The sequence below is a fragment of the Leptidea sinapis genome, chromosome 12, assembly GCF_905404315.1.
Source record: "Leptidea sinapis chromosome 12, ilLepSina1.1, whole genome shotgun sequence".
NCBI classification, from domain to species: Eukaryota; Metazoa; Arthropoda; class Insecta; order Lepidoptera; family Pieridae; genus Leptidea; species Leptidea sinapis.
Window position 1 is genome coordinate 372226 of NC_066276.1, and position 14025 is coordinate 386250.

At 33.5% G+C, this 14025-nt stretch overlaps 1 protein-coding gene across 1 annotated transcript; it reads left to right on the forward strand.

The window, feature by feature from the left end:
- The first annotated feature begins 2451 nt into the window (after positions 1–2451).
- Positions 2452–11716, forward strand: LOC126967013 (protein pygopus). Its single transcript, XM_050811314.1, has 3 exons — positions 2452–2700; positions 2925–4425; positions 4725–11716. Exons 2-3 carry the CDS (start codon positions 3068–3070, stop codon positions 4843–4845), a joined length of 1479 nt encoding a protein of 492 aa, XP_050667271.1. The 5' UTR covers positions 2452–2700; positions 2925–3067; the 3' UTR covers positions 4846–11716.
- Positions 11717–14025: the final 2309 nt, after the last annotated feature.

A 14025-nucleotide genomic window follows, 5' to 3' on the forward strand; every position in this document is an offset into this window, starting at 1 on the left:
TCCCTAGGGTTATGATGACATTATTGAAATGGATTATCTAGATAAAATATTTTCAATCACATTCAAAAATAATAATTCAATTGTCCAAATTATCTTCGAAATTAAACTTTTTGCCGAACTATGAATTCAACATTTACAAAATGTCTCGACTTTGATAGAGCCCGCTGAAAAAATAAATTACTAGAGTACCTTAGCGAGTGCCATCAAAAGTTGGTGCCCTTAATTAGGATTCTTAAATGGTATTACACTTATTGGGTTAATACTAAATAAATATGGATATAAATAAAAAACTTGAAGTAATCCGATTTTATGAGAATTCAGTTTATTAAGCTAAAGCTTTTGATGGTCCTTAATTTTACGGCAGAATGACTGTTATGATGAAAAGAGATTATACCGAATTGTCCTGATGCTCTAAAGGAATGTGAATTAGTTTTCAAATGCACCAGCAGAGTGCGCTAAGTTCAGTGTTAAAAAAACTATACGTAGAGTTGATACTGAGCAACCAATTAATAAAATAAGATGTTTTCTTCTTCATTTTGATAAATATGTTCTTTTCCACGATCATTTTTAAACATTTATGATTTCCTGCTTCATGCTGAGTTTCTTGCACCCATTCTTCTTAGGTCTCTTTTAAATGGGTGGTAGTTTTTGACGTTCAATAAGTGATTTTAAATCCTATTTTCAATAAAAATATTTAAATATGAATTTGAATTAAACGATTTGATCAAGCCATTGCAATGTTGACAAAAGTATATTTCTGTAAAATAGATTTGTTTATAGATTAAATTTTTGTAATGAAATTGTATTCACATTTTAAATGTGGGATATAAAAAATATAGTCAATGTTTGCACCTTCACCTATACTTATATTATTAATTTTATAACACAGTCTAAATTATTTTACTTTTATTATTTCCAAAAAACTACGACAAAACGAAAGCTTTAAAATTTTTTCAAGAATAAATAACAATATTAAAGACAATATCATATAAATAAAATTTCGATCAATGCTAACATTAAGAAAAAACACTTGTTAATTTCCCGCCACTGAGTTGGTATCGATTAAATGCATTACACGAAAGCTTGTCCTGTTTAGAGAGCTCGATTGTGGGAAGCGTTACTGTAGTTGGAATATTCAAAGCTGATCATTATATCGGATAATGCTCTTTAGTGCTGTTATTGGAAAAATACCCATTACAAACAATATGAATGAGTCTATACTATGACGACAGGAGGTTGTATCTAACAAGATATATTTACGACTTGTCGCATAAAGACATAATAAGCAGGTTTAAAATTTAATTAAAAAAAAAAAGTTACGTTTTAATAATATTTAGGGCTAGACTACAGACTTATGTCTTATGTCTTATATTCGCTACATTTATGTAAATACTTATGAATGAAATTTACACAGTTAAGTACGAATACGTTTTTTTATAAAAAATAAGAGACGAGACGAGCAGGATGTTTAGCTGATGATAATTGATACGCCCTACCCAGTGCCGCTCAGGATTATTGTATAACCCAAAAATTTTGAGCGGCACTACAATTGCGCTCGTCACCTTGAGACATAAGATGTTAAGTCTCATTTGGACTGTAATTTCACTAGCTACGGCGCCCTTCAAACATTACTGTGTTTCGGTCACCCATAATCTAGCCAGATTCCTGTGCAAAGGAGCCTCCCACTGGTAATTCTAATATAATTACAAAGGTAATCAAGTCCACTCATATGTGAATCATGTAAGCTCGATAGTATAAAGAGATTAAAACAAGAGAATTTATAGAATGAATGCGTACCATGGTAGGTGCCTAATCACAAAAGGAGTTTTAATGATTACCCATGAATTTCTTTCAGCTTTATAGTTTCATGAGATAGCTTTATAGTTGTTTATAAGTTTGGTTATACTACACCATCAGACACTACTCGTGATATGTCAAAATACCTATTTAACAGAGAAAAGTTCTAGGAAGTGGGAGGTCATTGTTTGTCAACTTAATCAGTTCAACTTGACCGAATGATACATTTTTAGGTCCCTGCGCATTGACATAGGGACAGACTTCCAAGTTAGTGACGTCATAGTAACTTTGCGCACACTTCAAAACTCATCAATCATGTTATAACTATTTTTTTTTACCTGCTGATGTCGAGCAGATTTGTTAATTTATATAGGCTCCCTTCCCTGTTTGAAGTATAATACTTAATAACCCAATTTGTGGTTCATAAACACAATGCGTAACACACATATATAATATGAAGGGTTCTGTTATTTTATTTTAATTTAAAATAGATATTCCATTTAGTTTTAATTCATGGTTCTATTAGACTTTTTGAATTTTGACACTTCTGAATGCTGTTTGGTTATTGAACCTACTGTATCATACTCAATGGTACTCGACAAAGAAGACAGAAGTGACCTCTTGTGACAATTTGCTTACTATAATACGTCGTGAATGTGGCGTGTGTTGTTTGGTTTTAATGAATCGTAAATAAAAATGCAAGCAATTGACTTCGAAATCCAAGTTTAAAACGTGTCAAAATTGCATTATTGTGTTTATTTGTTCAAAATTAACTGCTAAATACAAAACACAAACCTTGAAGAGTTACTTTATGTGGATATTTTTATCATATGTTGCACGCCTGTCTCGCGATCTTGATGAGGGCAAAAAATAACTACTAAATACGTTATTATTGATAATGTAGTAAGTATTTCATTCTTTGTCATGTTTGCTTATTGTTAGGGTATGATTCTTAAATAATTTAAGACAAAGCTTTTACTTTTATTTGGTCAACATTGACTCAACGTAGAATACCGTCTTAAAATCTGTTATTCAATAAAAATAAGTTTGTTTCACTAGTAATTTAAAAATATAGAACATAAATACCTTATATCACCTTTAATAATTACGATTCCTGTTTGTTACAGAAATAGTCAACCTGTGTTCTGGCACATTGAAGGTTTTCGTAACAATGAAGTGCCTTAAGAATAAGCGTTTTTTATAACTGTATTGATACAGAAGCACTAATTTACATAATGGTTGTCAGAGCTGAATCAGAATAAAAACTAAAATGAGTCACAACCTGGCTGGAATGCCCTCATACAGATTACCTGGGCCAGGACTAGGTCCTCCTGATTTCAAACCACCAATGGACACCCCCACACCACCAGCACCTGCTCCAAGCAACCCAAAGAAGAGGAGAAAGACTTCAAATGCCAATAATGCCTTAACACCACCTCAACCACCACCAACAGCACAAGACTTACTGCCTCCTCCATTAACTGGTTATGGTGATACTATAGTGGCCTCAAACCCGTTTGATGATTCTCCATCAACAGTTTCCCACAATGGACCCATGATGAATCAGAATGGACCCATGATGAGTCAAAATGGACCAATGATGAGCCAGAATGGCCCAATGGGAATGATGGGTCCTATGCATGGAATGGGTGGCCCTCCTATGAGACATATGAGCCCTTTACCACACAATATGAGTCCTATGAATCAACAAATGCCACCTAGAGGAGGAATTAGTCCTATGGGGAACATGAGCCCCATGGGTCACATGGGTGGGATGTCTCCTATGGGAGGCCCAAGTATGGGTATGAATAATCACAACATGGGGCCAGGAATGGGTGGATCACGATCTATGGGTAGTCCTATGTCCCCAATGAACTCAATGCCAATGGGCTCTCCAATGTCGTCAGGTCCTATGGGAAGTCCTATGAATATGGGTTCTATGGGAGGAAGTCACATGAGCAATAGTCCTATGGGACCTCCAATGCATAGCCCTATAGGGGCTGGTTCAATGAATGGACCAATGGGTGGGGGTGGACCAGGTATGAATGTTCCTCGCATGAATGGACCAATGGGTCCCAATTGTTCAAATGGTAACATGGTTTCAAGTAATTCCATAATGTCACCAAGCCCAATGCAATCTAGTGGTATGGGTCCAGGTCATTGTGGACCAATAAGACATGGTAGTCCGATGGGTTCAGGAATGGGAAGTGGACCCATGGGTGGAAATGGTCCAATGACATCAATGGGACCTGGCCCACCATATTCTTCGGGTCATATGGGACATGGGGGGCCTATGGGAATGGGAGGAGGTGGATCAATGGGGATGGGGCCTGGGCCAGGTGGTATGGGTAATTGTGGCCCTTTAACAGGTATGAGTGGAATGGCAATGGGAGGACCAGGTGGGCCTGGTGGTGGTGTGGGCCCAATGGGACAAGGAATGGGAATGTTTGGGCCAAAACCTATGCCTGTGAGTGCAGGAAAAGTGTATCCTCCTGATCAACCTATGGTATTTAACCCGCAGAACCCGAATGCACCACCTATTTATCCGTGTGGAGTGTGTCATAAAGAAGTACATGACAATGATCAGGCCATATTGTGTGAATCTGGATGCAACTTTTGGTTTCATAGGTAATATATTTATCTTATTTAAATCCCTTTTAGAAGATTTACAAAATACTTATCTTAAATAATTATACTGCAGCCAAACACTCAATTTCTTTAAGTCATTTTATAAAATGGGGTATTTCCTGTTTTATAATTATAGATTTTTTTGGTGTGGATCTTGAATAATGTAATTTTTGTAACATAGAAGAAAAGACGAAAGATCACACCTGCACCACTGGACAACTAAAATTCATTGCTATTTTTAATGTAAATGGGCTTGTATACAAACCTGTCCTTTATTTTATTAATAATTGTATTTTCAGAGGGTGCACAGGCCTAACAGAACCAGCGTTTCAATTGTTGACAGCGGAAGTATATGCGGAATGGGTTTGTGATAAGTGCCTCCATTCAAAAAACATACCTCTGGTTAAATTTAAACCATAGCGATGTGCTTTAATCTCGCCTTTTATCTCGCCACATGTTTGAGCTGTTTGCTCACTGCCACTACAAATATCGTCACTTATTACTTAAGGCTATTCATTGACTTGCTATTTTGATTTGTATCAGTAAACGAAATATGGTATAAACACCATAAAGTATTTGTCCATTAATTTGTTTTATAAAAGTTTTAAACAATCAAAAACAAACATCTGTTTTGTGTTATGGATCACACAAGCATATTGATATGAAAATATTAACCAAGTTATATGGATGTACATTTTGTAACTGTCCAAAACTTGATGAAATTAATTGCTAAGATATAATATGCTGCAATTTAAAAGATTATCCCATGGATTTAATGTTTTATATCACTTTTTGGTTTCTTAATGATTGTATGCAATTATAGTGTGAATCCACTATTGTATAACACAACAGATAAATTATAGCCCTCAAAGTATAGATGTCGTTAGTAATTGCATTGTGCATATGTTATTCTAAGCAATGTTATTGTGATCTAGCAATAGTTATTATAGTGTGACTGTGTTTATAACATTTTAAAACAAACAACAGTGTATTTAATTTCTTCAAATTACATCACAAACGTTACAAGTATATAATATTGTTACATTTTAGAACTACACTACTTGTTTCTGAATGATCCAATCAACCAAACAAGTAAGGATTATTCTCTAATGTTTTCGAAATATCTAAGCAGTATCAAGAAAGAATCACTAGTAGTTTCGTTAACAAATGTTTTAGATAACACCTAGGTATGTCAAGGTCGAGATTCCTCTATGACGGTAGGTACATATAAAATTCTATAACTGTTGAGAACATGCAATAAAGAAATGCTATTGAAATACCTATTTTTAGGCGTGTAAAATGACCGTTTAAGTCTCGTTTTTATAGACACCTTATTATAAAAAGATTTACCTAACAAATAGTATAACATTAACATCATTTATGATATAAGGAGTATTAACTCCTTATTGACGGTGGCTTTAGAAGTATGGTACTTCTAGCAGTTATGTTATTGATGCAGTCATACTATAATAACATTAACAATGATTTTGATTGAAGCAATAAATGGTGTCTGCCCTGTTTTGTGGCTTGATTTAAGACACTTTTGTCTTTGTGCATATTGTACATAGATTATATAATAAGATAAAACTAACTTCCGCCTTATACTATTTGTGACTCTGTGTTTTATCAATTGACATACTTTTTCATGTATTAAATTATCAGTAATGCACTGTTAGAAACATTTTTTAGTTTATTTGTTAGTTTTTAACAGAAATATTCGTTAGCACAAAATTTTATAATAAAGATCAATTTTTGTTTCATTATAAAATGGTAGTTATGGAACTCCTGTTAAGTAACGTGATAGTCCTAACAGTTTGTCCAACATGAGACCACTATGAGATTCTAGTCTGGAAATTGTCTTAGTAAAGTTTCCTGGAACCCTCTACTTAAAATATCTACCCCGACTTCACAAGTACCTATTAATGTACTTATATTAATTTCGGTGCCCTAATTTTCATGTATTAATTAGGTAATAGTGCGTTAGGAGAATGTAAATATATCATCAACAATGAATCCATACGCTTTGTTAAGTATAAGAGTGTTAAAATGTGTTTGTCAATTTATAATGTATGTTGTACCATATAAGATATGTAAATAACTAGTATGTAAGCGATATATGAGATTATATTGAATGGATTGACTTCAGAATAGTATGAGATTACAATTTTAATTTAATGTACAGTAATATCTGAATTATGTGTTATGAGATTGACTTATAATATGTATTTTAAGTTATTCTGTAGCTTTTCTTTAATTAACTTATGTTATATAGCCATCTGTGCTATATAATATTTGCTTAATATTTTTATTGCTGATACGAATGGGTAATTTGGCCACTTTGAGCCTATCTGGAGTCGGTCTATCACAACACAGTCTTGTGAGATTCTATTATTTCAATGCTATGTACTTATTTGAAACGTATCTAATTGGGTATGTCATTTCATATTCTGTGCTTCTTAATATTGTGATTATATTTTGAAAAGTTTTTCGTAATTATATAACTGATAGGTTGTGATTTATTTCTTCATTTTTCTTATTGTAGCATTCTAGGTTCTAACTTAATATTTTAACCGCGAACGGGTGCTTGTTAAATTAAAAACATTTACATCACGTATACCAATGCTCGTAGTACACATTATGTAATGCACCAGTTTTATTCTATTCTCATAGAGCTCATAAGTGAGCGAGAACACGCCATTGGCAATAATTTTTCCCCATTTTATGGGCACTGGCAATAATTATAACAAGCATTAAGTGAGTACAGACTGTTGTATTATTGTATTAAGATGTCTACAAAATATCATTTTATATGAATTGCAGTTCATAAAATATACCAATAACTATTATATAAAATTATATTTACTATAATGCAAAATACTTCCGTGATATCTCTAGTATCGTAGATTCTACTATCCATTATAATCAGTGTACCTACGCTAGACGAGCCCGTTCAAAGTGTCAGTTAATTTCTGTGTACCTTAGTGCCTAGTGGCTGTGTAGTTAGCACCATGGCACAATACTATTAATAGAACAGAATCTTAACTCAGCGGTCTCCTTGAATTTTATACCTACGTTTTGGCGGAGAGCCAGGGTTGCTTAAAAAAAAATTACTACGAGGACAGCCGTCGCAGCTAATCTGAAATCCTATTACCAGAGTTTTTCGAATCCGAATCGTGCGGACGGGTTTCGTTTCGGAACCATAGACATAACCATAAAAAGTAAAGTTGTAGTTACGATCACAATAATGTCAAACAACGAAAAAGTGAATTTGGGAATATGGTAAACGAAAGACAAGATGTCTAATCGCGAACTTCGGACCCGAAACACTTTCGTAATAGGAAAATGTACGATCCGTCAACCGAAACTTCGTATTTCGATTTTGGTAATTCCTGACTCTGATAGCGACAAGTCTAGGCGGCGTATGCGCGTGGCACTCAATAGTTTTGTCTTCCCAAGATTGCTTAGCGGCCGTGTAAATCGTGTGTATGTGTGCGTGTGTCAATTCGGGTGCTTTAGTATGAACTTGAAGTACTGTTCTATTAATATATTGTGACCACGGTGACTACAATGAAACTGTATTTTGACATTGGATTACAAATAATTATTTTTTGTGATTGTTTACCGTAAGCGTTAATGGAATTCTTATATTATCTTGATTGTGACATACATTATGATTGAATTATGATATAACGATTATTTCCTTTTACTTTTATTAGTTTCAAGTACTGTACTCACAATTGCTCTGATATATAAATCTGCAAATGATATAATAATTTGTACAGTTCACAAGCGGCTAACGCTTGCATGTTTGCATCTAATATAAAAAAGCATTGTGTGTCAGAAACAATGAAGCCACTGCCTTAGTTCAGTATATTGGTAGCGGTGTTAAAATATTAAATATTCCGTTTTTGCCATATTACATTGATATGACTTGGTACTTTGAATATTTTTTTTTATGAAAATAAAAATGAATGGTCAAATTAGCAATTCAATTCGAACCTATTTGTAGAATGTATGAACTTAGAATCTGGTCAAAGAGAATGAACAAAAGCCCTACCTTTGATTTTTTTTGTTTGAGATACCTACAACAATAACTATTGCCAAATTCTAAGTAAATAATCACTTAAAGTAAAACACAGAAAATTAATTGTGACAGTGTAGTCCAAGCACTTGAGTCGAATTTAAGAATAGATTGAAATGCCAATTTGACTATTCGTGCTGTTATAGATAATACGAAATCCCCATGACATTAAGTTATTGTGACGAATAGATAGTTATCAAATATTATGTACTAATAATGTATTTTTTTTAATAAATAGAAAATTTGAATCATTTCATGGACTCCATAATATGATTGGTAAATCTCTATAGAATAATATTTTGATCTGTTGACATTTTACATGGTCTATTTGATATAATTTAAAGAGGCAATCACCACAACAGGCATTACATAAACAATACTAGATTTAAAGCTAAATCTTGATGGTTTTTCGTGCTTGCTATCCCTGCTATTCTGATGTTAGAATGAAGGTGTTACCACAAAGGCTTCGTTTAGACCACTTCAATCTAATTTGAATGTGCCTTTAAACTCATATTAAGTTCATAAATGACGGTATATACCTTTTAATTTTTGCTTACAAATAAAATAGAGCTAAACTGAAAAAATTTAAATTTGTTACACGGGTCCCCAATCCCCGGGTAGTTGTAAATTTCATGTGGAGGCTATGTGATACTATTTCTGTGATACAGGAAACTTAGATAATTTATACGTCTAGATAGAGTCGCCTGTTAGACAACCGATAAAAATGTTAGGCCAGGAATGTTAGTTTAGTGTGCGTGAATTGCTCAAAATAGAGGTTAGTTCTAATTCTAAAATTTTTTAGACGTTCTCATCACAGCTGACATAATCTATCTAGACGTATAAATGAACTAAGACAGGAAAGAAGCTTGTGAGTAACCTGATGGTTAGGGATCACAAGATATTAACGGCCGTTTCCAATAACCTATTCATCCTTGGTTTATCTTACTAGAGATAGACAAATCTATCCTTTTACGCTTACTTACATTTCAATAACCTATCGACAGATAGTATTGGATTATAACTAATATTATAAGTATATTGGACATAACAGCTATGGATAGATAACACCTTGTCATTAAACGGTGATAGCAATCTATCCGTAACTAGAGATATGTTATTGAAATCGGTCGTTAAAAGCTTAAAAGTGATGTCTTGAATGGCTGTAGTCTACAAGTTACTATTTTCATTAACAGCTGAAAGTAGAAAGGGTGTTTTCTAACGGCCGTTCCCAATATACTATCTACAGATAGAGATAAATTACTACCTTCTACTGTCAGTAATTACCTGTCAATAATCTGAAGCTGTCCCAATATACCCGATATGTCATTCTTGTCGCCATAAGTTTATTGGGACAGAAAAGTCAACGATAGTTACGATTTTTTTCTTACGTAAGAGATAGACTGAATATTGGGAACGGCCGTAAATAAATTACAAGTTTCAGCCGTGAAGTGTTGATTGAAAAGTAATTTATATCAACACTTCGTGTGGGCCTACTGCCAAGTAGAGACAGGCAGGAGTTATGTGTACACTTGTCATTGGTCAGTCATAGCTTATGATAGCGTCAGAATTACACAGAATTAACCTATTACATAGTACTTACATCCTCTTTGAACCTGCCCTCAATACAATAACAATTTCAATACTTATTGCTATAAAGGACAATATCTCCCGCATTTAAGGGCCTAGTCTATGCAACATAAAAGAAATTATGATCGGTTTGTTTTTATTTCTAATTGAATCAACACTAATGATAGATCTTTGTAAATATATTATTGATACATTATAAACACAATGAAGCTCTAGAGAGGCGTCTATAATTTTGTCAAAAAGTCGGTGCACATAAATTATGATTACTGTCATGTCAAATCCCAGTGGTAACACTACATTTTAAGTTGTATTGTAGGTGATAATGTTATGACGTTACTCATAAATAGCTGAGCGCGGATCCAGACATGCCGCACGCACAGTGCCTTCGGAATCATATCCACTTCCGAAAACCGATCTACCGGTGTCGTGTTTGCGTTGCCCACAACCGCAATCGCTACTATCAGCGTTCGCGCCATATTTGAAGTCGTCATTCGCATGCACTGCTTGAATCCGTAATCCGTATACTTTCGTATACTTACGTACATAATATTATTAACGTTTTACTGTAAATCGGCTCTTACGGCAGCGATAATTAAAAATCACCTCTCTACCGTTCCGTTAAAAACTTCTTTATCATTTTGAATGTTTACACAAGAATGTATCCCTATCAGAGTATGTTTTAGAAGCTGGAGGTCTGATACCAAATCGAAAGCCGAAGTTTCGGTCCGAAACGAAAGAACGATGAACTTCGAATTAAATCCTTTTACCAGAGTTTTCGGATCCGAATAGTGCGGACGGATTTCGTTTCGGAACCATAGACATAAACATAAAAAGTGAAGTTGTATTTACTATCATAATAATGTCAAACAACGAAAAAGTGAATGTCAAGCGAATTTGGGAATAAGGTAAACGAAAGACAAAATGCCTAATCGCGAACTTCGTATCTTCGGATCCGAAACACTTTCGTAATAGGAAAATGTACGATCCGTCAACCGAAACTTCGTATTTCGATTTTGGTAATAGGGCTGCTGTAATTTGGATGAACCACCGTGAAGTGTGGCTGGTTCGGTGCGTCAAGGTGCGCGTTCTCAACTATGGTAGCGGTGCATGTTAGGATCATAGCAGTTGGGACAATTCCTAGGAAATATTAATATTTATCTAGGTATTACAAGTCGACAAGTGGAACGTTTCTTTGACATTACTTATAGCACGTAATTGGGAGGTAGTGTGGCCATTGTTTTTGTGTTCACACGTTGTCAATGACGTGATTATATCACACTGCCGCAATCTGTAATAAAATGGGTTAGGGAGAAGTAGGACGAGACACACTGTAAGCCAAACCGCGTTCATTTAAATTCTGGCAATTCTAACCTCACGAAAATGACATGTTTACATTAATTTACAAATTAATTAATTAATTAAACTTAATGCCGCGAAATGTTTTGTTTCCGTCTTAACTAATGATATATTTTATTAGTGATGCAGCATATTGTAATTATAATTTGTAATACAAATTATCATACAAAGTCATATTAGGTTAATATGTCAGTGGTCTTATAATTGTGCATAGTTTATTTTGTATTATGTGAATAAATAAATAACAAGCAATAATAAAACTGTTGACTTAGACTTTTATTTACAGAGCCATCCTACATGACGAAGTCTGTAACAATACATCAATTACATCCCATAGTAATATAATGGTGTTAATGTTGATTTAAAAGAGTTGCAATGAGTTTCTTGCCACTTCTTCTCATTAAATCTCAACCTTTTACGACAAGTTACGGGGCAAGAAGTCATTCATTCATTATTCTTTTACCATGTAGATACTCTTCTTCTGACATATTCCAACCCCTTTGGAAATTCATTATCACTAGCTGATGCCCGCGATGTCGTCTGCGTGGACGCTATGAAGTAGTATAAATTCTATGCCCGCATATAGTCTATATGATTCTCGACATTTTGTGAACATTCATGGAAAATTTTAATTTTGTTAATAATATCATTGTTATTATGTACTATCCCTCTGTTTTTACTTTATTCAACAAAATATTAATAATTGACTGATTTATTGAACGCCCGCTACTAAAGAAATGAAGGAAGAATGAGTCAGTAGTAGTAGGGATTCGCCGGTTCTGGCTCACAGTAGTAGTGGGGATGAGCCGGTTCTGCCTCCCCGGTTCTGGCTCACTTGTTCGTGATGCCTACTAAAAAAAAAAAAAAGAAGTTTGGTGTCAAACTGGGGGTTTTGATGTATTTCCGAGCGATTGCGCTGATCCGTTTTTCGATATCTCTTATAGTTTCAAAGTTAGCTTTTTAAGTTAAACAGATCCATACTCATTACTAATCAGTGGTAATTAACCTAATGATTGGTGAGCGCCTCAATGTGAATTCTATGAATGTGATAGATGTAATTAGTAAATTACCTCTCACATTCGTTACTCAGATTAAAACGACAGTTTTGTGCTGTGTGTCTTATTTATGTTAAAAGATTATAAAAATAAAGTATATAATAAAACATCGTTGCAGATTGTATCATTTTCAAAATATTTGATGAAATCATTCAAAATCTTATTAAACTCAAAGTATAGATACATTAAACAGTACTCGCTAAATATACTGCGTCAAATAAATTCTTTACTCTTGTAGTATTGTAGATATACATTCTGCAATTGCTTTGTAAAAACCTCGGCTGGAATCCCTAAGCTGGACGATCATATGAATCGAAGTATTGTCCCATATCATGTTCATCAATGTGTATTGTAACAACCCAGTGAGAGCCTGGCTTATTTTCACTATCTATATCAAGTCAAGTGAAAAAAATCTTTATTCACTGTAAAACATTATAAGTTATTTAGTGCAAGTCAGGTTGAAGTACAAAAGTTACAATGGCATACAACAATATTCATTAACAAAATTTAGAAAATTAATTCCAACTATCTTTATCATTCAAATAATCTTTCACATTATAATAGACCTTGGATGTTAATTTATTTTTTACGATACATTTAATTTTTTTTAATAGGTAAGATTTTACTATCATTTGGGAGTTCATTATAAAATATAACACAATCCACATTAAAATATTAAGATATTTAATTTTACGGAGCCTAGTAGATGGAATTGCGAGTTTATGTGGAATTGCGAGTTTATGTTTGTCTCGAGTATTGACATTATGTACATCACTGTTCTTTTTAAATTGGCTAATATGTTCATGAGCGTATAGGAGGTTCTCGTATATGTACTGGCAGTGTCAGTGTCAATGTCATAATATTAATTTAACTAAACTTTTCTCTCAATAAACCCCTTGAACGCATTTTATATATTGCTGACAATATAACAGGGCGTAACAACGTATATCGACTATCGGTTTGCTGCGTAAATATTATTTTGAATACTGAGATCAATTTTCTTCAAATAATTCTGTATCTCGATTGTATTCAAATTAGTTTAGAATTAGCTCTTGTCAGTTGAGGGATTGAATATTTATGCGGTTCATGTATTTTATTCATGTATTTAAAAGTTATTGTGTTGCAACTTACAATAAAACAAAACATCATTTTATGTACTTATATTAATTCAAAATTATAAGGCAATATAGTAGTAAGTTTAACCAAAAATAATACACAGCCTTACAAACGATCAAACATAAACATAACTGCGGTAATCTATGGAAATATTGTGATTTTTATCAATTTTATTGTATAAGAGCTTATTCAAAACGAACTTTGGTTTTTGAAATATGTAACTTGAGTTAAATGATATAGCTCTTTGTCATTATCTTGATGTAACAAATTTTGAGATAAATAAAATAAACTTTGGTTTCTGTGATTACTTCCTTTCGTGAATATATCAACAATCCGACAATCAGACTTCCTCATCAGGTCATCAATTATTATTAGGATTAGTTTAAGATTTCCGTCAAACATATT

Bases quoted from the DNA above. Each gene is read 5' to 3' on its own strand.
- LOC126967013 (XM_050811314.1), top strand. From the start codon at position 3,068: ATGAGTCACAACCTGGCTGGAATGCCCTCATACAGATTACCTGGGCCA. The intron at 4,426-4,724 runs GTAATATATTTA...TTGTATTTTCAG, and splicing joins TGCAACTTTTGGTTTCATAG to AGGGTGCACAGGCCTAACAG.